Source organism: Artibeus jamaicensis, unplaced genomic scaffold, assembly GCF_021234435.1.
Source record: "Artibeus jamaicensis isolate MK-2021 breed Jamaican fruit bat unplaced genomic scaffold, CSHL_Jam_final contig_482, whole genome shotgun sequence".
Classification (NCBI taxonomy): domain Eukaryota; kingdom Metazoa; phylum Chordata; class Mammalia; order Chiroptera; family Phyllostomidae; genus Artibeus; species Artibeus jamaicensis.
In genome coordinates, this window is record NW_026521857.1 from 6,897,483 (window position 1) to 6,922,266 (window position 24,784).

Sequence of the window (24,784 nt, forward strand, 5' to 3'; positions counted from 1 at the left end):
AATCAATTCTAAAAAAGTATTACCTTTTCCCTTTTAGGCCGAAAATCTGTGGTGGAATCTATTCCACTCCTATCAAGAGGCTAAAAAAATAAAATAATATTAGAATTGATGGCAAATTTTGAAAAATAAGATTTTTACCACCAATATATAAAAATATATCCCCTTTAAAGGTTAAAAACTCAACTTACAGAATTCAGTGGAGAAGAAACAACAGATGGAATTCTTTTTGCATCCTGTTAGTGTTGAAATAACAACAAATTAAGATTTTTACTGAACTCAAATTTTGTTACACTTCTGCTTTGAATTGTGATTTTAAAAATTTACCGCTAGAGGACTTGACATCTTCTCTAAAGACTGCAATATTCGCCGAGCTGTTGAACTAGTCACACCATAGCATTCTGCATTGAGTTGCTTAGCTTTCATCTGTCTTCTGAATGGAGCCTACAAAGTAAAATTTGTATTATTTGTCGGAATGGTAAGCACTAAAGCACATATCTCAGAAAATAAAAATATTTACAAAATAGAATGGCTAGCCAAAGCAAAACAGTATTAATCTAACCACTTATCTCTGGGTAGTGTCATTGGCTCTATATTTAACTTTTCTTCTTTATACCTTTATTGAAAATCCAATTCTCTGCCTGATAAATTACTTTTACAATGGAAAAATAAATGGTATGCACCACTCTAAAGCTCTTCCAGCTTTGTTAAAGATAAAAAATAAGATATGGTAAGACATTCCAGCACTACCTTAATCTATTTATCCCTAATATTTAAATCAAAGAACACTAAATTAATGACTATTTAATTAGCCCTGACTGGGTAGCTCAGTTGGTTAAGAGGTCAGCCCCACATACCAAGGTTGTGGGTTAGATCTCCAGTCAGGGCAAATACCAGAAGCAACCAATGAATGCATAAAGAAGCAGGACAACAAATCGATGTTTCTCACTCCCTCCCTCAAATCAATTAAAAAAAAAATTAAATTAAAGCCCTGGCTGGTGTAGCTCAGTGGATTGAGTGGTGGGCCTGCGAACCAAAGGAAGGCCAGTTCCCAGCAGGGGACACATGAGAGGCAACAAAACATTGATGTTTCTCTCCCTCTCTCCCCTTCCCCTCTAAAGATAAATAAATAAAATGTTAAAAAGAAAAAAAGACAGTTTAGTGTTGGCAAAAGGTGCAACACATAGATAGATGGAGAATATAAAGTCTAGAAAGGGACCACAATATGGTCAACTATTTTTGACAAAGCTGTAAAGACAATTCAATGAGAAAAGTACAGTTTTTTCACAACAAATGGTACGAACTAAAGAAATCGGACATTCATATGTTAAAAAAATGAATCCTGAGCCATACTTCATGTCACATACAAAAATTAACTCAAATGATTCACAGGCCTAAATTCAAAGCTAAAACTACAAAGCTTTTACAAGAAAACATAAAAGAAAATCTCCATGACTTTGGGTCAAGGCAAGAATGTCTTCCATACTACAACAAAAGCATGAACCATTAAAGTAAAAAAGACCCCAATATATTGAATATTATAAAAAAAAATTCTCGCCCAAGCTGGTGTAGTTCAGTGGATTGAGTGCAGGCCTGCAAGCCGGTTTGATTCCCAGTCAGGGCATGTGCCTGCATTGTGGACCAAGTCCCCAGTGGGGGGCTTGTGAGGGGCAGCCACACACTGATGTTTTTCTCCCTCTCTTTCTCCTTCCCTTCCCCTCTCTTTCAAAATACATAAATAAAATCTTAAAAGAAGAAAAAAGAAAAATTCTCTTCAAAAGACATTAAGACAACCAAGAGAAAAGGATAAAAATATTTATAAAACACCCATCTAATAAAGGACTTATACACTGAATAATGAACTCTTAAAGCTCATTAATATGAAAACAACTATATTTTTAAAAAGACAAAAGATCTGAGCAGGTATTTCACCAAAGATATACTGAGGGCAAATAAGCACATGAAAAGATTCTCAATGTCATTAGAAATGGAAAAAAACAACAACAACAAACAAACCCACAGCAAGTTGGAGTTGCCACTATTGACTATTACAGAATGGCTAAAATTAAAAAAAAACAAACAAAAAACAGAAAAAAAACCCGATGACCAACAAGTGCTGGCCAGAATGCCCTTCCACTATTGGGGAAAATGCGAAGTGGTACCAGCCACTCTGCAAAAACAGTTTGGCAATTTATTATAAAGTTTAATGTTTACTTATCATATGATCATATGAGCCAGCAGTCAGACCTCTGGACATTTACCCAAGAGAAATGAAAATTAATGTTCATACAAAATGTTCATAGCAGCTTTATTCACAGTTGCCAAAAATTAGAAATAACCCAGGTGTCCTCCCACTGGTAAATGGATAAACAGACTACATTATACCTTAGCCAATTAAAAAAAGTAACTACTGATATATGTAAAAATACAGGTTGATCTCGTGCATTATGCTAACTAAAATCAACAGACTCAGACTATACTACATAATTAAATTTATATGACATTCTGGGAAAACCAAAACTACAGAGAAATAAAACAGATCAGTGGTTGCCAGAGGGTGGAAGTAGGAAGAACGGTTGACTATAGAGATGCACAAGGTAAAAGTTTAGGGTGATAAAAATGTTTACTCAATATTTTGATTACAGAAGGTTATAAAACTACATGTATTTTGTTAAAATTCAAATAAAAAACTTTACTATAGCCCTGGCTGGTGTAGCTCAGTGGAATGAGCGCAGGCCTGCAAACCAAAGGATCGCGGTTCAATTCCCAGCCAGAGCACATGCGTGAGTTGCAGACCAGTTCCCAGTGGGGGATGCATGAGAAGCAACCATACACTGATATTTCTCTCCCTCTCTCCTTCCCTTCTCCTCTAAAGATAAGTAAATAAAATATTGTTTAAAATTTTACTATATATAATTTACATCTCAATTTTTTTAAAAAAGGAATTAATCATCATCCTTTGTATAAACACGCAAACACAAAGCTAACAAAATGTTTGCTTAGGTTTAAAATATTAATATAGTTCCTAAATGAAAAGATTATATTATATACATCTATCATTTTATCAAAGAATAACTGAATCAAAATCCTATTTGAATGTCAAGTTCTTTAACAAAACAAACAAAAAGAATCTCAAGTTAAAAAACCTTCTCTTATGCAAACCAACCTGATACGGTGTGTTTTGTAGTTTAGGCTGTCTCGCCGCACCTGCTGCCCCACCATACGTTGTTTTTCCAGGGTAAAAAGGAGAATCTCCAAGCTGACTTGTTTTAAGGACTGAAGAACTCCCAAGTGACTGCACAGAAATACAATGATAGGTTGGTTGTAAGCAATAAACATTCAAACCTAATGTGATTAAATCAACTCCAATTAGTACTCACAGGGGAAAGTGTTCCAAAGGCAGACAAATTGAATGCTGGTTTCTTTGAGGTGGTGGCAGTGTGCTGTGAGAGTGAATGGGAGCGTTCAGCCTCTGGGGACCACAGAGGGGGCACCGACGTATTCTTTGAAACAGTTATATCTGAAGCAAAAATACATAATGGATAATAAAGGAATTAATTACAAAACCCTAAATTTTTATAAATAGTAAATAAAAATAAAATCTAAGCCAGAAAAAAACTATCCCTTGAAATTTAATTTTACTACCAAAATTATTTACTACCAAATGCCAAAAACACCTTTATCAGAAGCTCTTGAAGAAAATCCACTGGTAGTTGAGATGTTATCGTCATCATGCTGAGAGGTAGAATCTTTAATTTCCTTCACAAGGGAAAACCCAGAACTGCTAATCGGGAATGCCGAGGATGTGGAGGGCTGACAGTGTAGAGGAGGGGATTCCAACGTGGAGAAATTCAGATGGCTCCGATGAAGAGAAGGCCTTGTTAATACATCTGGATAATTTGAAGCAGTGCTAGTTGTTGAGGGTTCTTAAAAGGGAAGCATTAACATTATCAATATATAACTTAGAAAAAGCAAAACACTATCACAACAAAATGCTGTTTATACTTTGAGAAAACATACTATATAATATAGTTCAATTCAAATCACTGAGGCCTCCCAATTGAAATATTCTTTAGCCAAACAAGGTTTCAACTAACTTAATTTACCTAATATAGTGTCAAAATATATTTCACTCTTCACATACCAATTCCAAAAGTGCACGGTTCTTGATTTTCCTTGAAGTGGTATCAGTATAAAAAGTCATAAAATAAAATCACAGCTGCATAATAAAATCACAAAACAAGACGGATAAAAAGGGTAAGACTATCCCTCTTGATATAACCACTATTAAATCTGTATATGCTCCCAGATAATTCACAGTAGTCCCCCTTTATCTAAGACCACTGTGGATGCTTCAAAGGGCAAACAGCATTAAACCCTGTATATACTTGTATTTTCTACATAGATACTTTTAACCAAGTTTATTTCATAAATTAGGCACAGTAAAAAATTAACAACAATAATAAGATACAACAATTATAACAACATATTATAATAAAAGTTATGTGAATGAGGTCATTCGTTTCAAGGGAACACCTTGCTCAAGTCTTAGTACAGGCTCAGAGCTTTCTGGCACAACATGCTGTCTGTTCATGTACTCTGTTCATGTCTTTCATCCATAACTTCCATCTTAACTGAGCACTGTGGCTGTGACTTTTGGAACCACAAAAGTTAAACAAAAGATGTGATAGCAAAAATAGCAAAAAATTTTTTTCTTCAGTTTCTTAGATAAAAGATTCATTCTTACCATAAACCCTAGGAACCTCAGCATGGTATCTTTCTTTCCCTATTAAGTTGAGAGCTTTCTCTTTTTCACTTAAAGAAGCAATTTCCGGCTTCTCTTTGGCATTATAAACACTGCTACAGTTTGGGGCCACTGACTCAGTAAAATAAGGGTTACTTGAACATAAGAACCGCTACACGGTCAATATGATAACCAGGGACTAAAGGGTGGGGAGCATGTAGCTGTTTGACAAAAGGATGATTCACATCCCAGAGAGGACAATGCAGGACAGCATGAAATTTCACCATGCTACACAGAACGGCACAATTTCAAAAGTTAGGAATTGTTTATTTCTGGAATTTTCTAATTAGTATTTTAGGACTGCACATGACTACAGGTAACTGAAAGCACAGAAACCGAACACTGGATAAGGGAAGACAGGACCATTGTATGTGAATGAATACACAAATAAGTTTTGCCTAAACCCATGATCATGCTCATGCATCCAGTTCCGTGACCTTTTTCATTTACCAGTGTAATTTTGTCTCTATATACAGAGCATTCCCCTTAAAGACCCACTGTATTATATCATACTGTTTTAATTATTTGTGACTATTTTCCCAATACCCCATCAAACATGTATGCACTTATATCTGCACACTTTTAAGAGTATTCTTTTGGATAAATCTATGATTCCTTAAGTATGTAAGAGATAAATTATTAAACAAATATTTCTAAGCAATCCATTTAAAAGTCTGATTCTGTAAGTCTAAAGATAGGCTCATAAAACACCTCAAGTAGTTGGACATATCCTGGGAATCAGCAGGATACAAAATTTTGTGTGAAACTGCTGTCATACTAAATCAGAGTGCACACTCATTTTTTCTTCCAAAGACTTCATGTCAAGTTATACTCCCACAAAAAGCAAATAACAAGGTACATTTCCCCCATATTGTCAATGGATATTAACTGTTTCTGATTTCTATCAACTTAATATATCAAATGACATTATTATTTGATTTACATTTGTTTAAGAGATACAGAACATCCTCTCCATTCATTGGTAATTTATATTTCTTCTTTTATTAATTGCTTACTGATATGGTCTCTCTTACTAATAAGACCTAATTTTTTTTTGATCAGTAAGATCAGTATATCTTAAATATTATAAATAATTTTCACTGTTGGTGGAACCCATTCACATCCCTGATTTTTTAATCTTAATTTTCAATTATAACTAACATACAATATATTACTTCCAGGTGTACATACCAGTGACTGTACACTGTATAAGGTACCAAGTGATCATCCTGATAAAACTCATACCTCACACCATTGAGTTCTTAGAATATTATTGACTATATTCCTCATTCTGTACTTCACAACCCTATGACTATTCGGAAACAACCAATTTGTACTTCTTAATCCCCTCACCTTTTTCATCTGACCCCTCTCACATCTGGCAGCTCTCAAAATGTTCTCAGTATTTATGAGCCCATTTGTTCTACTTATTCGTTTCTATAGTTTTTTAGATTCGATTGTTCATAAATACGTATTCACTGCCACTTTAGTGTTATTTTTTATCTTTTTTTCCTTCCTCTTCTTCTTCTTCTTAAAGAGGGTCCTTTAACATTTCATGTAATAGCAGTTTGGCAGCGATGAATTCCTTTAGCTTTTTCTTGTCTGGGAAGCTCTATATCTGTCCCTTGATTCTAAATGATAGCTTTGCTGTGTAGAGTAATCTTGGTTGCAGGTCCTTGCTTTCCATCACTTTGAATATTTCTTGCCAATCCCTTCCAGCCTACAAAGTTTCTGCCGAGAAATCAGCTGATAGTCTTATTTATGGGAGCTCCCTTGTTCACTGGGGAGTAGAAGGGAAGGACCCTTAGAAGGAGGTTGCCAGAGGCCATGGTAAACAGTCTAGGATGGGACTGGCTATGAAGCCGAATGCCTCCAGTATGCATGGAATTATGGGCCAGAAGATTTAAACTGAAGGGCAAAGACTGGGGCTGTCTCTTCTCTTCCTCGAGGATGTCTGCATGAATGTGCTATAGCTGCCTCCTTTTCCCAAAGGGCAGTATGTTAAATGCGAGAAGGAACTCAAGTGCATCTTAGGACTGGACTGGCCTGGCAGAGGATGTCAGGATTATTTTTCTTTGTGTGTTCTAGAACAGACGGGCTCTGACGCAGATGCCTGTCATTCTTCCAAAATTATGTAACTTTTGTATCTTATGTTATTTTAGTATGTAAACTAATCTTATAGAAACAGAGTAATTAAAAAGTAAAAAAGAGAATGATAGAACTCAAGAGTTAAAGATTTCATCCTTAATTGACAGGCTTAAGTGATTAAAGCTGGAACTTAAGAGTTCAAGATTTTAGCCTTAGTTGACAGGTTCAAGTGACTAATGCATGTAGAAAGATGTTATTCCAAAATTGTGTAGCTTTCGAATCAAGACTCCTTCCCTTTATCACCAAACCACTGCCCCCAGAATTTTGCCGAGAGGGTGGCAGCAGACAGCAGGATCCCACTGGCCCTTAGGTAGCTAACTGCTTTCTTCTGCTTTTAAGACTCTCTCTGCCTTTAACATTATGCATTTTAATTAAGATGTGTCTTGGAGTCAGCCTCTTTGGGTTCATCTTGTTTGGGACTCTCTGTACCTCTGGACTTCTGTGTCTATTTCCTTCACCAAGCTTGGGAAGTTATCTGTCATGATTCTTTCAACTAGGTTTTCGATTTCTTGCTCTCTTCTTCCTGCTGGGTGAGATGGAGGGCTCTGGGAGTCCCAGACAGTTCCTCTTAAAGGACCTGCAAACTGATGCTTATGCTTGAAGTTGTTCTGGAGGCTCCTTACACCAACTTCATTGGTTTTGGATTCTTTTGTCCTTCTTGCAGTTCTGATTGGGTGTTTTTTGCTTCCTTATATTCCAGATTGCTAATCTGATTTTCAGCTTCACCTACTCCACTACTGATTCCCTATGAATTATTCTTCACTTCAGTTAGTGTATACTTCATTTCTGACTAGTTCTTTGTTTTTGGTATGGTTTCCATATTTTTTAAAATTTTTTTATTGATTATGCCGTTACAGTTGTTCTATTCCCCCCTTCATTCCCCTCCACCCCACCCCCCGTCCCCACCATTACCCCCCCTTTAGTTTATGACCATGTGTCAAGTTCTTTAGATTCTATATTTCCCATACTATTCTTGCCCCCCCCATCTATTTTTTATCTACTGTCTATGCTACTTATTTTCTGTACCTTCTCCCCCCTTCTCCTCCTCCCACTCCCCTGTTGCTAACCCTCCTTGAGATCTTCATTTCTATGTTTCCACTCCTGATCTAGCTGTCCTCTTAGTTTGCTTTTGTTTTCGGTGTGGTTGTTAATCACTGTGAGTTTGTTGTCCTTTCACTGTTCATGTTTTTTAAACTTCTTTTTCTTAGATAAGTCCCTTTAACATTTCATATAATAAGGGCTTGGTGATGATGAACTTCTTGAATTTGATCCTATCTGAGAAGCACTTTATCTGTCCTTCCATTCTAAATGAAAGTTTTGCTGGATAGAGCAATCTTGGTTTGTAGGTCTTTGGATTTCATGACTTGGAATACCTCTTTCCAGCCCCTTCTTGCCTGTAAGGTCTCTTTGGAGAAATCAGCTGACAGTCTGATGGGAACTCCTTTGTAGGTGACTGTCCCCTTAGCTCTTGCTGCTTCTAGGATTCTCTCCTTCATTTTAATCTTGGCTAACGTAATGATGATGTGCCTTGGTGTGTTTCTTCTTGGGTCCAACTTCTTTGGGACTCTCTGAGCTTCCTGGATTTCCTGGAAGTCTATTTCCTTTGCCAGATTGGGGAAATTCTCCTTTATTATTTGTTCAAATAAGTTTTCCACTGGTGGCTGTGCCTTTCCCCCTTCTGGTACCCCTATAATTCAGATGTTGGAGTGTTTAAAGATGTCCTGGAGGTTCCTAAGTCTCTTCTCATTTTTTTGAATTCTTGCTTCTTCACTCTTTTCTGTTTGGCCATTATTTGCTTTCTTCTGGTCCACTCCATTGATTTGAGTCCCAGTTTCCTTTTCATCGCTATTGGTTTCCTGTGCAATTCCATTCATTTCAATTAGTTTCGCCTTCATATGTTTGTCTAATTTGTGGCTATAATCAACCAGTTCTGTGAGGATCTTGATCACCAGTGTTTTAAACTGTGCGTCTGAGAGTTGTGCTATTTCTTCATCACTTAGATTTATAGGTTCTGGGGCTTTGAGATCTTCTTGAGCTATTTTTGGTCTGTTTGCGCCCGTTAAGTCTGAGGAGCGGAGCCTTGGACTCCCAGGTCGCTGGGCTCTGACTCTGTATGTGGAGGCAGGGTCAGAGCGGGGAAATGGCGGCCCCCTCTGCTGTCTCTCGCAGCTGGGTGACGAGCAGAGCCTTAGGTTGTTCACCGGGGCAGGGCCACTTAGGCCACTGGGTTATGACCCTGTATGTGGAGGCGGGGTTAGAGCAGGGAAATGGCAGCACCCTCCGCAGCCGCTTGCCGCTGGGGCTGCTGGCTCTCGTTCAATCACCCACTCCCTCGCTTGTCTATCCACACACCAATGCACGACCACAGTTAACCCGCAGCCCTGCTTCCTCGCTGTTTCCCCGTGATTGTTTGCTGAGATGCCCACCAGGTCCAACCCTGCGCCTGGATTCGCGTGCCTGAGTCCGTCTGACCGAGTTTTCCTGTGCTACCCCGCTCTGCCAGCTGCTGATTTCGCCCCTCTTACCGGTCAGGCTAAAGAATTTGTTGTTATCAGACTTCCAAAAAGTTCAATTTTCTGTGTTCTGGCTGTGTTTTCTGTTGCTATTATTTAGTTGTCTCTAAACTTGGTTGTGTGAGGAAGCACAGTATCTCCACCTATGCCTCCATCTTGGCGGAAGTTCCATATTTTTTTTATGCTACTAAAATTCTAAGTTCATTGAGCATCCTTATAACCAGTGTTTTGAACTGCATCTACTAGATTGCTTATCTCTATTTTGTTTAGTTCTTTTTTCTGAAGTTTTGTTTTATTCTTTCATTTGGTACATGTTTATTTGCCTCCTCATTTTGGCAGCCTCCTTGTTTGTTTCTGTGCATTAGGTTCACCTGCTATGTGTCCCAGGCTTGGTAAAGTGGCCTTACATAGCAGGTGACCTGTAGGATCCAGTGGCAAAGGTTCCCTGAACACCGAAGCTGGACACCCTAGGTTCCACCTCTGCTCCCATATGGGATCTGTACACCCTTCTGTTGAACCTTGACTGATGTTAGCACATCGTGTGTGCTTAGATTTAAAGGTTTATTTACCCCTAAGTCTATTAGCTGTAAGGATTGGCTGCAACCACCAACCAACTTGAACTATCAGCTGTGCAGGGGCCTACCCCACAGAGCAGGACTTACTTCAGCGGGGCTCTGGTGCTCAAGGAGTCCACCCCTTGAGTGTGTCACTTGTGGAGGTGGTTAGTCGGTGCTTCGAAATGGTCTGAAGCTGTTCACTAGGTGCACTGGCTCTGGGGCCTCATGGGAGATACCATCTCTGTGTGCTCTGCCCAGGGCCACCCAGCATCAGCTTCAAAGCAATCTGTAGATGGCTGCTAACTTGTGCTGGACTTGGAGGTGCCCAAGAGAGGCCACACTGCAAACCAAGGCTGGCTGCTGTAAATGTCAGGGCTTTGTCAACTCAGCAAAAGGTACAAGGCATGCTGAGGCCCAATACTGCTTTCTTAAAGACATTTTGGGGGAAGTCTGAAGCAAAAAGCAAGAACCAAGATAGGCCATTCCCATGGCAAAGCCATGGTAAACAGCTTGGGTGTGCTCTCCAAAGTTGGGGGGGGGGGGGGGGGGTAGGGTTCTCAGGGAATCACTAGGGCAGAGCAAACAGTGATGGCTTAGCCAAGCCTACCTTAAAGATTCTCTGAATGCAATATCCAAAAAAGCTGGCTACACAGTACACTGTAGAGTTCAGTATTAGTTGTTTACCTTTGTGATGTCATGCTTGACTGGGAGTCACATCACAAGAGTGTATTACCACACCTGCTAGCTCATAAAAAATATCTACTTAATGTATCCAGCTTTCTCACCATCACAGGCTCAAAATTTTTAAGCTGAATGATTTTAGTCAAGTAGGGGACTATCTGCACTAAATTCCAAGAGACTTCCCCACTTTCCCCAATAATATATCTATATAATTCTGTTCTAGTGCCACAGTTTTTTATAATACTGTAACTTTAGAACACATTCAATGGCTGTAAAAGTTACTACAAACTACCCCACATTCCCATTCTTTTTTAGAATTTCTCTATTCATCGTCAGGTGTGTGTTCAAAATTTTTAGAATCCTTTGTCAAGTTTTAAAAAAATTCTTCCAGTTAGGCTGAAATAACAAGACTTCCAGATTAGCTCTTTTACTGTAACTATAAAACTGGGTAAATAAATAAATGGACAAAATACATGAAACAACAGCTTTCAAACAATAGAAAATAGCATGTGCACACTCACACACACATAAAACCCTCCCAAACTGAACCCTATTACTACTTAGCACACTATCTGGGAAAATTTTCAGACCTGACACAGAGAACTGAAGTCCAAGCAAAACACATCAGGCAGAAATGAAAATTAAGGGCACTGGTTAACCGAAAACTAAGCAGGCCTCTAGAAGATCACATGGGAGTATCCAGAGAGTGGATGAGCTACACACACAGAATAAGACCACCTAAGCAAATAGCAACTGCTACAGAGTTGAGAACACAGGTGAGCAGTGCTTGGGAACGAAGCAGTGCTGAGAACAATGAAGTCCCCGGGCTGCCAGAATTTAGAGATCCCTCCTTAAATCCCTGGCACTCAGCTGAGATAGCAAAGAAGCTTCCCCTTGGGACTATGGATCAGGTCCTAGAATAAGTAAGACCTACTGTACATTCATCCTAAAAGGCCACAAGAGAGACAGAGTTGGGAAGCTAAGTCTCCCCACTTTAGGGGACTTGGAAACACCCTGGACTTTCAACAGATATACATTACTGAAGCATAAAACTAACCCTAAAAAGTTCAAAATGATCATTAAGTGACAACTGCCTGCTAAAACAAGAATCAATTACTCTTCAGAAGACAATAGAATGCGGAATCTCTCCATGTATTATTCAAAATGTCAATATGTGGTGAAAAAAAAATCTGTTGATATACATAAAAAAAAAGAAAACTGTAATCTAGAGTACAAAAAGTAGTCAACAGAAATCGACCCCAAGATAACCAAGGTTTTGTACTTAAGAAAAGATTTAAAATAGGCAATTCAGTACAAAATTCCTAACAGACCTGTTAAAATTATTTGACTATAATCACACTCACTGGGGAGAGTTATTGAGGAATGCAAGAAATCATTCATCTTTAAGAACCGGTTATATAATTTAGCATGTTAATAGAGTAAATTGAATATAGAGCCCCAAAACAAACCCTCGCATATACGGACAAACAATTTTCAACAGGGATACCAAGACCCCACTCAGTGGGACAAGGACAGTCTCTTCAACAAATGGTATTGGGAAAAATGAATATCCATATACAAAAGAATAAAATTGGACCCTTATCTTATACAATATATACAAAAAATAACTCAAAATGAATTAAAAACCTAAACATAACAACCAAAACTTTTATAAAACTCTTAGAAGACAACCCTCTCCTTCCCTTCCCCTCTAAAGATAAATAAATAAAATCTTAAAAAAAAAAAAAAAAAACTCTTAGAAGAAAACAAGAGAAGAAAAGCTTCATGACACTGGTCCTGACAATGACTTGTTGGACATGACAAGGATCTATGGGGAAAAAAAGACATGGGACTCTTTCAAACTCGAAATCTTTTACGTACTAAAAATGTAAGCAATAGAGTGAAAAGGCAACTCAAAAAATAGTTGAAAATATTGGTAAATCACATATCTAATAAGGTATTAATATCCAAAATATATAAAGAACTACAAAACAAAAAAATCAAATGTGATTAAAAATTGGGCAAAAAATTTGAACAGACAACAGTCCATAGCTGATATAATGGCCAATAAACATATGAAAAGATGCTCAACATCACTAATCATCAGAGAAATGCAAATCAAAACCTAAAACAGACACCACTTCATACCCATTAGCATAGCTACTACCACAAAAGCAGAAAATAAAGTTTGGCAAGGATGTGAAGAAACACGAACTCTTGTGCACCTTTGAAAGTAAAGGTGAAATGGTGTAGACACTGTGTAAAACAATATGGCAGTGCAAAAATTTAAGAACAGAATTATCATAGGACCTAGCAATTCTACTTCTGGATAAACACTTACTTAAAGAACTGACAGCAGGATCTCAAAGAGATTTGTTCAACCATGTTCCTAACAGCATTATTCACAACAGCCAAAAGACAGAAATAACCCAAGTGTCAGTGACTGATGAACAAATGTGGCACAGACATACAATGAGTATTAATTAGCCTTTAAAAAGAAAGAAATTCTGGTATGTGCTACAACATGGATGAACCTTAAAAACAAACATTAAGGTAAATGAAATAAGCCAGTCACAAAAGGAAAAATGCTGTACGATTTCTCATCAATCCATCCACTCATCTAACAGGAAAAAATCTAGATACCCAACAGCTCACCATCATAGATATTCTCTGACTAAAGTGATGACTGAATATATAAAAACCACAGAACTGTATGGTTTAAATTTATAAGGGACATATATGTCAATAAACCTGTAAAAAATAGCTAAAGAGAAATGACAGCATATTATTTCCAAATATGCCATATTCATGGGTTATTTTAAATCTATATTGGTATTTGATACTTGTAAACCCCATCATAATAATGTAAGTGGAGGGAAAAAAGTTTAAGGCTTTAAAATGCAGTCACTTGAGGGACTTCTGGTCAAGATGGAGGCATAGGTAGACAAGCTTTGCCTCCTCGTGCAACCATAGAAAGAAGTACAACCAGATCTCAAAAGAAATTAGTACCCAGAACCATCAGAAAATAGAGATATATGGAAGTCCGACAACCAAGGATTTAAAGCTGTGGCTACAGTCATCCAGATGGGTAGGAGGGGCAGAGTTGCAGAGAAGGGCGGAGAGGCGATGTGGCACAGAGAAGCAGCAGAGGTGGAACAGATGGTACCATATTTACATGTGGTGGATAAAAATCAACAGGGATACTTTGGGAACAAGCAGTCCCAGCCTCAGGCCGATGGCCCAACCCAGGGTTCCAACATCAGGAAGATAAATCCCCATTATCCCTGGCTGAAAAACCAGTGGGGGTCAGGGCAGCAGAAAAAACCGCCATATTTCCATACCTTACAGGGTCCGCATAGACTCAGAATGTACACAAACCCACCCACTCTGGGTTTCACCACCAGGGCAGGAACCAGACAAACCTCCAGAAGCCAGGCAGTGGCACTATCCCCTCTCTGAGCCCTTGCCCACACAGAACCACACAGCAGTGAGTGGGCAGCCCTGCCCTGGTAATTACCTAAGTCTCCACCCCACACAATTTACAGGTGCCTTTTCTACATAGGCCATGCTACTAAAACAGGGAGTAAAAGCAGCTCTACCTAACACACAGAAACAAACACAGGGAGGCTGCTAAATTGAGAAGACAAAGAAATATGACCCAAATGAAATAACAGAACAAAACTCCAGAAAAAGAACTAAATGAAACAGAGATAACCAACCTGTCAGATGCAGAGTTCAAAACACTGGTGATAAGGATGCTCAAAGAACTGATTGAGTATGGCAAAAAAATCTGAGCAGAAATGAAGGTTACACTAAGTGGCAAAAAAAAAAAAAATCTATAGGGAACCAACAGTAGAAAGAATGAAGCCTGGAGTCAAATCAAAGACTTAAAACACAAGGAAGAAAAAAGCATTCAATTAGAACAGTAGGAAGAAAAATGAATTTTTAAAAACGAGGATAGGCTTATGAACCTCTGGGACAACTTTAAATATTTGAACATCCAAATCATAGGGGTACCAGAAGAAGAGGAAGACCAAGAAATTGAAAACTTGAAAAAATAATGAAAGAAAACTTCCCCAATTTAGCAAAAGAGATATACAAATCCAAGAAGAGAGAGTCCCAAACAAGGTGGACCCAAAGAGGACCACACCAAGACACATCAGAATTAAAATGCCAAAGGTTAAAGATAAAGAGAGGATTTTAAAAGCAGTACAAGAAAAGTAAAGAGTTACCTACAAAGGAGTTCCCATAAGACTATTGGCTGATTTCTCAAAAGAAACTCTGCAGGCAGGAAGAGACTGTGGCAGTAAATATTCAAAGTGATGAAAAGCAAGGACCTACAGCCTAGATTACTCTACCCAGCAAAATTATCATTTAAAATGAAGGGCAGATAAAGTGCTTCCCAGACTTTAAAGCTAAAGTAGTTCATCATCACGAAGCCGATATTATATGAAAGTTAAAAGGACTTATTTAAGAGAAGATCAAAACCATGAACATTAAAAAGGCTACAAATTCACAAGTATGAACAAGTGACTGTTAAAAAAAAAAAGTAAGCAAATAACCAGAACATAGGTATATCATTTGGAGGGTTATCAGCTGGGATGGGAAAGGGGGGAAATGGTGCAGGAATAAGGCAGCAGAATTAGTAGGAACAAAATAGACAGGGGGATGTTAAGAATAATACAGGAAATGGAGAAGCCAAAGATCTTACACGCATGACCCACAGACATTAACTAAGTGGGGAATGCTGGCAGGAAGGAGGTCACCAAGCAGAGGGGTGCAAAGGGGGGGAAATGGGACAACTGTAATAGCATAATCAACAAAATATATATATTTTTAAAATGCAGTCACTTGAGACTTCTGGTCAAGATCACGGCCTAGGTAAATACAACTCACCTCCTCACACAACTACATCAAAATTACAACTAAGCTATACAGAACAACCATCATTCAGAACCAGCAGAAATACAGGTGAATGGAAGTCCTACAACTACAGAACTAAAGAAGAAACCATGAAATTAAAAGAGAAACCACACTGAGACTGGTAGGAGGTGTGGAGACATGGAACAGACTGGTCCCACACCCTGTGGCAGATAAAAATCAGGAGCGTGTCTCAGAAGTAAGGGATCCCAGCCCCATACCACACTCCCCAGACCAAGGTTTCAGTGACAAGAAGGTAAGTTCCCATAACTTCTGACTAAAACCAGTGGGATTAAGGCTGTGGAAGACAGAAACTGCTGGAATCTCATGCAGTTCCTCTTAAAGGACCCTCAAACAGAGTTAAATCTGACTTGCTCCCTCTGAACTCCAGCCTGGGGGCAGCAGCTTGAAAAGCATCAGAGACATATGGGGAAGAAATGAATTGTCCACCATCAGGGCAAGAGCAAGGGTGAGCTTTCTTCCAGAAAGGGCTGGCAGAGACATTGTTCCTTTTCTGAACCCTTCCCCCACAAAGCCATAGAGCTGGCAGGCAGGTGCCCATATCTGAGATTATTCTATTTACTTGGCTCACTCTGTTTGTCCCACCCTGGTGATTCCCTGAGATCCTTCCCCAGCAACTTTCAGGCCCACCTGAGCTATTTCCAGTGACTTTTCCATAGGAATGGTTTGTCTTGTCCAGTGCTTCCAATTTTCCTAAATTTTATGAAACAAGCAGCATCTGACTTCAGATGAACCCCGTATCTCTTGCTAAGTACAGCAGCACTATCTGTACTTAGCACTACCTGTACGTGGTTGGCACTACCAGCAGCCAACCATGATTCACAGCTTGGCCTCACTTGGGCACCTCCAGGCCCACTCAAGCAATTAGACGTCTGAAGATCACCTTGTAGTTTATGCTATGCAACTCCAGACAGAAAACAGTTGGTGGCTGACCTCTGGCATGTCAACAGTAATCAAGCCTCAAAAACAACAGGAGTGTGTATACAGCCCACAAAGTAGGTATACCTTGAGTACCCAGCTTGAATAACAACAGGGAAGGCTGTGCTACTAGACCCTATGAGACACCTACTACATTAGGTCACTGTACCAAGTCTGAGAGACGCAGCAGCTCTACTTAATTCACCAAAACAAACACAGGGAGGCTGCCAAAATGAGTAGACAAAGAAATATGAGCCAAATGAAAGAACAGAACAAAACTCCAGAAAAATAACTAAACAAAATACAGATAAGCAATCTACTAGATGCTGAGTTCAAAACACTGGTTGCAAGGATGCTCAAGGAACTTTGTGAGCACCTCAATAGATTTGAAAAAGATGCAGTCAGAAATGAAAGATAAACAAATTCAAATAAAGACAGTTTTCAGGGCACCAACAGTTGAGATGGTGAAACCAAGAATCAAATCAGCAGTTTGGAATATAAGGAAGGAAAAAATAAATAACCAGAACATCATGAAGAAAAAAGAATCCAAAACCTATGAGGACAGGGTCAGAAGCCTCAGGAATATATTCAAGCATATCAACATTTGCATCATAAGGGTGCCCTGGAAGTAGAAGATAAATAACAAGAAACTGGAAACCCATTTGATAGAAGAAAATGTTAGAAATGATAGAAAACTTACCCAGCTTGGTGACGGAAATAGACATGCAAGTCCAGGAAACACAGAGAGTCTCAAATAAGATGACCCCAAAGAGTCCAACACCAAGGCACATCATTATTAAAATGCCAAAGGTTAGAGACAAAAACAGAATCTTAAAAGCCGCAAGAGAAAAGTAGTTAATTACCTACAAGGGTACCCCCATAAGATTGTCTACTGATTTCTCACAATAAACTTTGCAGGCTAGAAGAAACTGGCAAGAAATATTCAAAGTGATGAAACGAAGGACCTACAACCAAGATTACTCTACCCAGCAAAGCTATCATTTAGAATCAAAGGAAAAAGAGCTTTGATTCTTTACAGACAAGAAAAAGCTAATATAATTCATCACCAGGAAACCGGTATTATATAAAATGTTAAAGGGTCTTCCTTAAAAATAAGATTAAAAATATGAACAATAAAATGGCAATAAATTCTTATCTATCAATAATTAATTCTAAAAACCAAAATAAACAACAAGCAAAACAAAAATAGGTGCATAGATACAGACAACATTTTGATAGTTGCCAGATGAAAGGTCAGGAAGATAAGTGAAAAAGGGGAGGGGATTAAGTACAAATTGGTTGCTACAGAATAGCCATCAGGATGTAATATACAGCACAGGGAATAGAGTAGCCAAAGATTATATATATATATGCATGACCCATGGACATGGGTAAGTTATGGGGACTTCCTGAGGGAGCAGTGGGGTGCTGGGGAGAGGGGCAAAGGGGGAAAAAGTGGGACAACTATAATAGCATAAACAATGAAAATATAATTTTAAAAAATTTAAAATACAATGCAATAAAATTTTAAAATATTTAAAATAAAATTAATTATAAGATTAATGAAATGATGCAACTGAGCTGCTGCAAAGAGCACAGGAGTCAACTGAAGTTATACCATATCCAAATTCATAAGTCTTAGTGCCAAGACTTATTCTAAGGGCTTCACATTTATTTTCATAAGAATTTATGAGAATACAGATTATCTTGCCCAAAGCCACACATCTGATAAATGATGGCTTGAAATCATTTTTAGACTTTCTGAGGCAAGTCTAAAATAAAATCCAAGCTTAAACTCTTAGCTGATTAGTCTATAAGCCACCCTTAATAAACAAAAAGCTAAAAAATAAGGAAGGTACCTAATTTGAACCTGATCATTACCCTTCTACTTGTTTTTATGTACTACCCAGTTAGATTTACCACAGACAGATAATATAAAAATACTTCAAATTAAGGCATGAAAACCTGTAGTTTGTAACAAAATATTCACATTCCATTTACCTTCTGTATTTCTTACTGTTGGATCAGGAGTGATTCTCCCATCATGAATATTAGTGCTCTCCTCATCAGCATATATCAGATGATCATCTTCTCTACTTTCTGGCCACTGTGGTATCTCTCTCGTGTCTGTGGAGCAGCTGCATACTTCTTCATTCTTGTTGAAGTATCTCTGTAGCCATCCTGGCACAATATTCTTAACTGATTCTGTGACCCTGCTAAGAATGCCCTGTTGGGGGAAAAAAACATGTAAAGCAATTTTAGGAATTTATCTTTTTAAGTACCAACTTACAGAAAGCCATACCAACTGTTTCCAACAAAGTTTCCTAAAATTCAGTTCCTCGAGCAAATGCTGACATAGTAGTATTTTACAAATGCTACAAATACATTCTTTTTCTTTATATATATGTATATAGACATATATATATATATATATATATATATCCATGAATCAATCATTATCCCAAATGGCCCTATTATTCTAATCTTTAAAAAAACCCAACAGGGCATCAAATAAAGACTATAAACTTTATATTTAGTAATAAAATATGCACTAAAATGTTATAATCTGAGAAAAGGCATACATTTTTATTTCAGCATATTAAAAGAAGCAATATAAATACTTCCAACATCTTCCTCAAGCAATTATTTTATTGCATATTCTTTTAAAGAGAAAATTTTGGACATATAAAACTAGAGGACTTTTTTTTTAAAGACAGGTAATAAGACAACTTATCAAGCATAATAAATTCAAGAAATAATCTAAGCTGTCTTTCGATGGGAAAAAAATGTAGTATAACAACTATTAGTATTAACATGTATTGTAATTTTGTTATGTGCCAGGCACTATTCTACATAGCAGTTTATAGATATTATTCAATTTAATCCTCACAGTACTATTATGAAGTTGGTATTAATGGTGCCACTTTATGGATGGAGGCACAATGAAATTAAATAATTCACTCTGGATACAAACGTATTTATTAGGATAGAGTAAAAGCATAGGTGGGATTGGCAGGGCCTAGTTACTCAAAGTACAACCTCCTTGTACTTTGAGTAACTAGGTAAAATTAGAATTACACCCCCTCCTGCTATTACCTGGTAACTATTATAATGAAGATCCAATGAAATATGTGAATGTACTTTGCAATTTAAAAAGTTAACAAACATATACTGATAATTTTATTAATTAGGAAAAAAGGTCACATGTGAAACAAAATGGAGTGAGGCAACCAATTTTAGGCAACAATAACCTTCTATAAGTAGCATTAGTAGAATTTCAGAGAAAAAGTCACAGAAAGGAAAAAAATGAATTGGCAGGTACAGAAGAACAGTAAAGTCAAGGCAGAATATATAAATCAACCATGAAAGCAAACCTAAGACAAAGAGGCCTTGAAAGATCCGTCAACCAAAAAGACAGAAGCACCTCTGATACAGGAACTTGAATAGTATTTTCCTTATTGTTAAAAAAGGTGTAGGTAACAACTGGGAAATATATAGTTATTTTTCCATGTATCTCCAAACAGATCTATAATGTAAGCTCTCTCACAACACATGAGGCCAACAACCCTAGAATACTCACTACTGAAAAACACAACTTCACTATTTCCCTTTTTTACACTAATGTTACATAGTATTAGTGACTTTGGAAACAAATGTTGTAAATCTACATCCGAATTTAACATTTATAAAGACATACATCAAACTTTAAATGTATGAAAAAAATTTACTTTTACTTATTACTTATACTTAGTATTTACCTTCCCTCATATTTCAAGAAAGTGCTTACAAGCTATAATACAGCTTAAATAAGACTTGAAAAATATAAGACTCATAGCTGATATGAAATGATAAATTAACCAAAGTGCTAAAGCAAGAACTTAGTGGAAATTAAGCTTTTTGTGGACTTCTTCTAAGATGTTAAGCTACTAACAGTATCAAAGATTCCTGTGATCTCTACTCACCTGTGGCATGTACAGAACTTAAATGAATACCATACTTAACCAAAGGTCACTTCTGTGGCAACATTTGATATTGTGGAAAATAATCAGTAATCAAAATTAGACAGTCAAAATGGATACAATAAAACTCCTTCACTAAAGCTCATAAACTTTGCTTGGAGATCTTCTTTTTTCTAAACTAAAATCTAACCAATTTATCTATCTCAGGCCACAGTAGCTTAGTACAAGAAAAATTAACAGTGACCCTGGCTGGTATACCTCATTGGACTGAGTGTGGGCGTGCAAACCAAAGGGTTGCCAGCTCAATTCCCAGTCACAGCACATGCCTGGGTTGTGGGCCAGGTCCCCCAGTGGGGGATACACAAGGGGCAACCAAATACTGATGTTTCTCTCCCTTTCTTCCTCCTTCCCTTCCCCTCTCTAAAAATAAATAAATAAATTTTTTTTTTAAAAAAGAAAATTACAATGAGAGAGAGAGGTTACTAATGGCACAATGAATGATGGCACAAAACCTTGACAGTAAATAAAACTAATCTGGAACCATTACAAGAAAACAAACATGCCTATACTTCAGTGTACTTCTGTAGTAGGGTAAGTGAACCTAAGTAATCAAGGAAAGTTAAATAAGCCCTGGCTGGATATCCCAGTTGGTTGGAGTGTCATCCATACACCAAAAGGTTGTGAGTTCGATTCCAGAATTCCAGGTTAGCGCATATATCTAGGCTGTGGGTTTGATCCCCAGCCGGGATATGTACAGGAGGCAACCTATCCATGTTTTTCTCTCACATCATGTTCCCCCCCAATCTCTCTCTCTCTCTCTCTTAAAAAAACACTCAATACACATATCCTTAGATGAAGATGTAAAACAAAGTTAAATTAAACTCAGTACACTCTAGTACTAGGAGTCCCTTTATCAGAAATACTGGCATCACCCCAGGTCCTACCCCTGCCCTATAAAACTCAGGAAGAAGGGCTCACCTGTTTTAACAAACAAGTGATTTTGATGTATGCTAAAGTTTGTAAGTTTGTGAACCACCATTCTAGTTGAAGAGATTAGGAAATTAGATATATTTAATGACATTACAGCACATTTTTAAGGGAAAAGTCCCTTTACAAGAAGTTAATAAAATTATGTGTACTTAAAAGTCTTAAAATTCAGTTATCTGAAAAACATATAATGTGAAATACTGGTGAAACAATTAAAATACAGGATGGGGGAAATGTAGCCGTACAGTTTGTTCATGTGGAAAATAATACAATAATAAACAATAATATGACAATAAACTGTTTTGTGTACTTACAACTGTAAACCTTTTTCTCCACCCTGTATATCACAGTAAAATATTCTAAAATGAATGAGAAAAACCAATTGTACAATGGACTGTGCAGAGTACAATGCAGCTTAGAGAACTAGTTCCCCAGTGTTTCCCAACTATGGCCATGAGTTTTACCTGTACTATTATTTAATGATTGTCATTCTATCCACTCATTTCTCTTATTAAATCTAGCTTTGCCTACATAATAAAATCTATCAGTTCACAGATTTCATGTTATGCTGGTCTTTACTTGCTCTTCCCTCATTCTTTTTAAAAAAATTTTATTACTGATTTCAGAAACAGAAGGGGGAGGGGGAGAGAGAGAGATGAGAGAGGATAGGAGGAAGGGGGAGGACAGAGAGAAAGAGGAGAAACGCTGATTTGTTGTTCTAGTCATTCATGCACTTCATTGGTTGATTCTCATGTGTGTCCAGTCAGGGGATCAAACCTGCAACCTTGGCATATCGGGACGATGCTCTGACCAACTGAGCTATGGGTCCTTACTGCATTCTTGATAGGCTATCCCACAAAGCTGGCTTCTAGAAGAATGGGCCTACAAGTGATACTACAGAATACCAAATACCAGAGAATAGGAAGAAAAAAGCCTTTTTTCCTGTGCTCCCTTCCTCTCTAAAACTAGTTTCCAGCCAGGTGGCTCCTTCTCTACTCCAGGTACAACTTTATCCTTTCCAGTCCTAGGGATGGTAGCAGCTTCTGCTACTGCTAGTCTTTGGGTTTGGGTCTCTTGCTATTCTGTATGTATGCCTTTAATCACCAGCATATCTGTAAGCAAACTCTCTTGAAGATATTCAATACTTCAGTTGAACCACCCGGAGTGAATTGTTTCTTGCCTGGTCCCTAAGGTATTGATACAGTGGGGCTACCTGTTAATTTTTTTTATCTAATTAACATGAAAACTAAAAAGTCCATGTTGTCAGTTAGATTCAGCTTCTCTAACAACAATGGAACATATGTACCACACGGGGAAGCACTCCCAAAAGTTATACCATCCAACCTTTATCTCTGTTTAAAAAGTATACAAATAGGCCAGAATAGCAGCTTTATTTTGGTGAATATTTCAAAATCTTATCTAACTCACAGATATAAAAGCAGACACAGCTTTTCTTCACTTAACTTATTGTCAATACTTATTGGTCACACACTACATGTCAGGCATGAAACACCAGAAAACAGCAAGGAACAAGTTCCTGCCTTCTCAGAATTTATAGTCTGAATTAGGGAGACAAATGAAAAAACTAGTAAACATAATACGTAACACATAATATGATGATTTCGGTGCTATAAGCAAAAATAAAGCTGGGAAGGAAAATGGAATAGGTATTTTATATAAGCCAAGACAGAAAACAAAAGTGAGGAATGAGCCATGCAATTTCCAGTGGAGAAGTATTATAAACTCAAAGAATAAGAAGTGCAAAGACTCAAAATTAGCAGTGTCCTTGGTACATGCTGACCAAGCTTCTGGTAATCTTTTAATACGTGCAAAATATGATGACCTTAAATAACTGTCCATCAAAATTCCCCTTCAGCCCTGGCCAAGAGACTTGGTTGGAGCATTGTCAGGAGCATCAGCAGGTTGCAGTTCAATCTGCAGTCAGGGAACACACCTACATTGAGGGTTCAACCCCTGGTAGGAGTGTGTTTGAGAGGCAACCAATGGATGTTTTTCTCTCACATGGATGTTTCTCTGTCTCTCTCTCACCCTCCTCTCTAAAATCAATGAATATATCCCAAGTGAGGTTTTTAAAATCCCCCTTTAATTATATATGTGATTATGTGTATATATGTGAGAATCTATGTGCAATCTTTTGTTCTGCAGCTTAAATATCTAGTCACTATAATAGGACTCAAACAGTGGTCTTCAAACTGAAGTCTTTGGACCAGCAGCTTTGGTGTCACCCTTGAGCATGCTGGAAATGGAAGTTTGTTTAAAGCTCCTGAGGCAATTCTTCTGCGAATCATAGTTTAAGAACCAATGCACTGAAATTCTCTAAACACTTAGTGACTGTTATTCTAATTAAGGCTATAGTAAACATAACCCTGAATATAAGCTTAACTACACCAAAGTTTTATATAACAGATCACCCTATTTCCATGATTATCTCATTATTTATCAAATTACACTACACCAATTTTTATAAATACCTTCTTTATAATATCAACTCTGAAAATCACACCAGACATACACATAAAAGTCTTCCTTTGAAACTATAGGTTCTAATGTTAAAGACTTGACACTTCTAACCAACTGCCAGATGTAAGAGTTTTTTTAAGCTGCTAAGTAAAAGAAATCTGACCACACACAGAACGGGGTAGGAGAGTATAAAGAGTTAAAAGGAACCATGTGTCTCAACTAAATTTGGAGAACTGCTTCCCTGCTTGGCAATTTTTTAAGAGTTCAGAAGTACTAAAGATAGACTTCAACCACTAATGAAAAACTGAGAAGAGTTGATGAGAGCTAGGAAAGGGGAAAAATAGCTTTCTTATGGTAGAAAGAAAACTACTGGTAGTTTTCTTATTAGAAAACTTTGATTCTATTACCAAAAAAGGTCTCTCTTTTCAGTAGTTTTTTTTTTCTTTTAAGATTTTATTTATTATTTTTAGAGAAAGCAGAAAAGGAGAAAGTCAGGGAGAGAAATATCACTGTGTGGTTGCCTCTTACGTGCCCCATACCAAGGACCTGGCCCATAACCCAGGCACATGCCCTGACTGGAAATTGAACTGGCGACCCTTTGGTTTGCAGCCTGCACTCAATCCACTGAGCTACACTAGTCAGGGTTCCTTTCAGGAGTTCTTGAGAGAAGACGTTTCAGGTCTTTAACAGAAATGGGGTAAATCAGTTTCCTATGTGAACCTAAACAAAGAATGCTTTATGACATTTAAAACAAACAAACATAAACATGAGGGGAATATAGACGTATACTAGTAAAGG

General features: G+C 37.7%; 1 protein-coding gene across 4 annotated transcripts in view; it reads right to left on the reverse strand.

The window, feature by feature from the left end:
- Positions 1–24,784, reverse strand: part of NUP153 (nucleoporin 153) — a 73,944-nt gene that overhangs the window by 41,581 nt on the left and 7,579 nt on the right. For 2 of the 4 annotated variants that reach the window (XM_037147937.2, XM_037147934.2), the window contains exons 2-8: positions 18,561–18,786; positions 3,675–3,923; positions 3,378–3,517; positions 3,164–3,292; positions 325–441; positions 189–233; positions 24–80 (exon numbers count right to left, since the gene is read on the reverse strand). In XM_037147937.2, the coding sequence (XP_037003832.2) occupies positions 24–80; positions 189–233; positions 325–441; positions 3,164–3,292; positions 3,378–3,517; positions 3,675–3,923; positions 18,561–18,786 (963 nt within the window). The remainder of the gene's footprint in view (positions 1–23; positions 81–188; positions 234–324; positions 442–3,163; positions 3,293–3,377; positions 3,518–3,674; positions 3,924–18,560; positions 18,787–24,784) is intronic. The other 2 variants (XM_037147935.2, XM_037147936.2) reach the window with 2 other exon arrangements.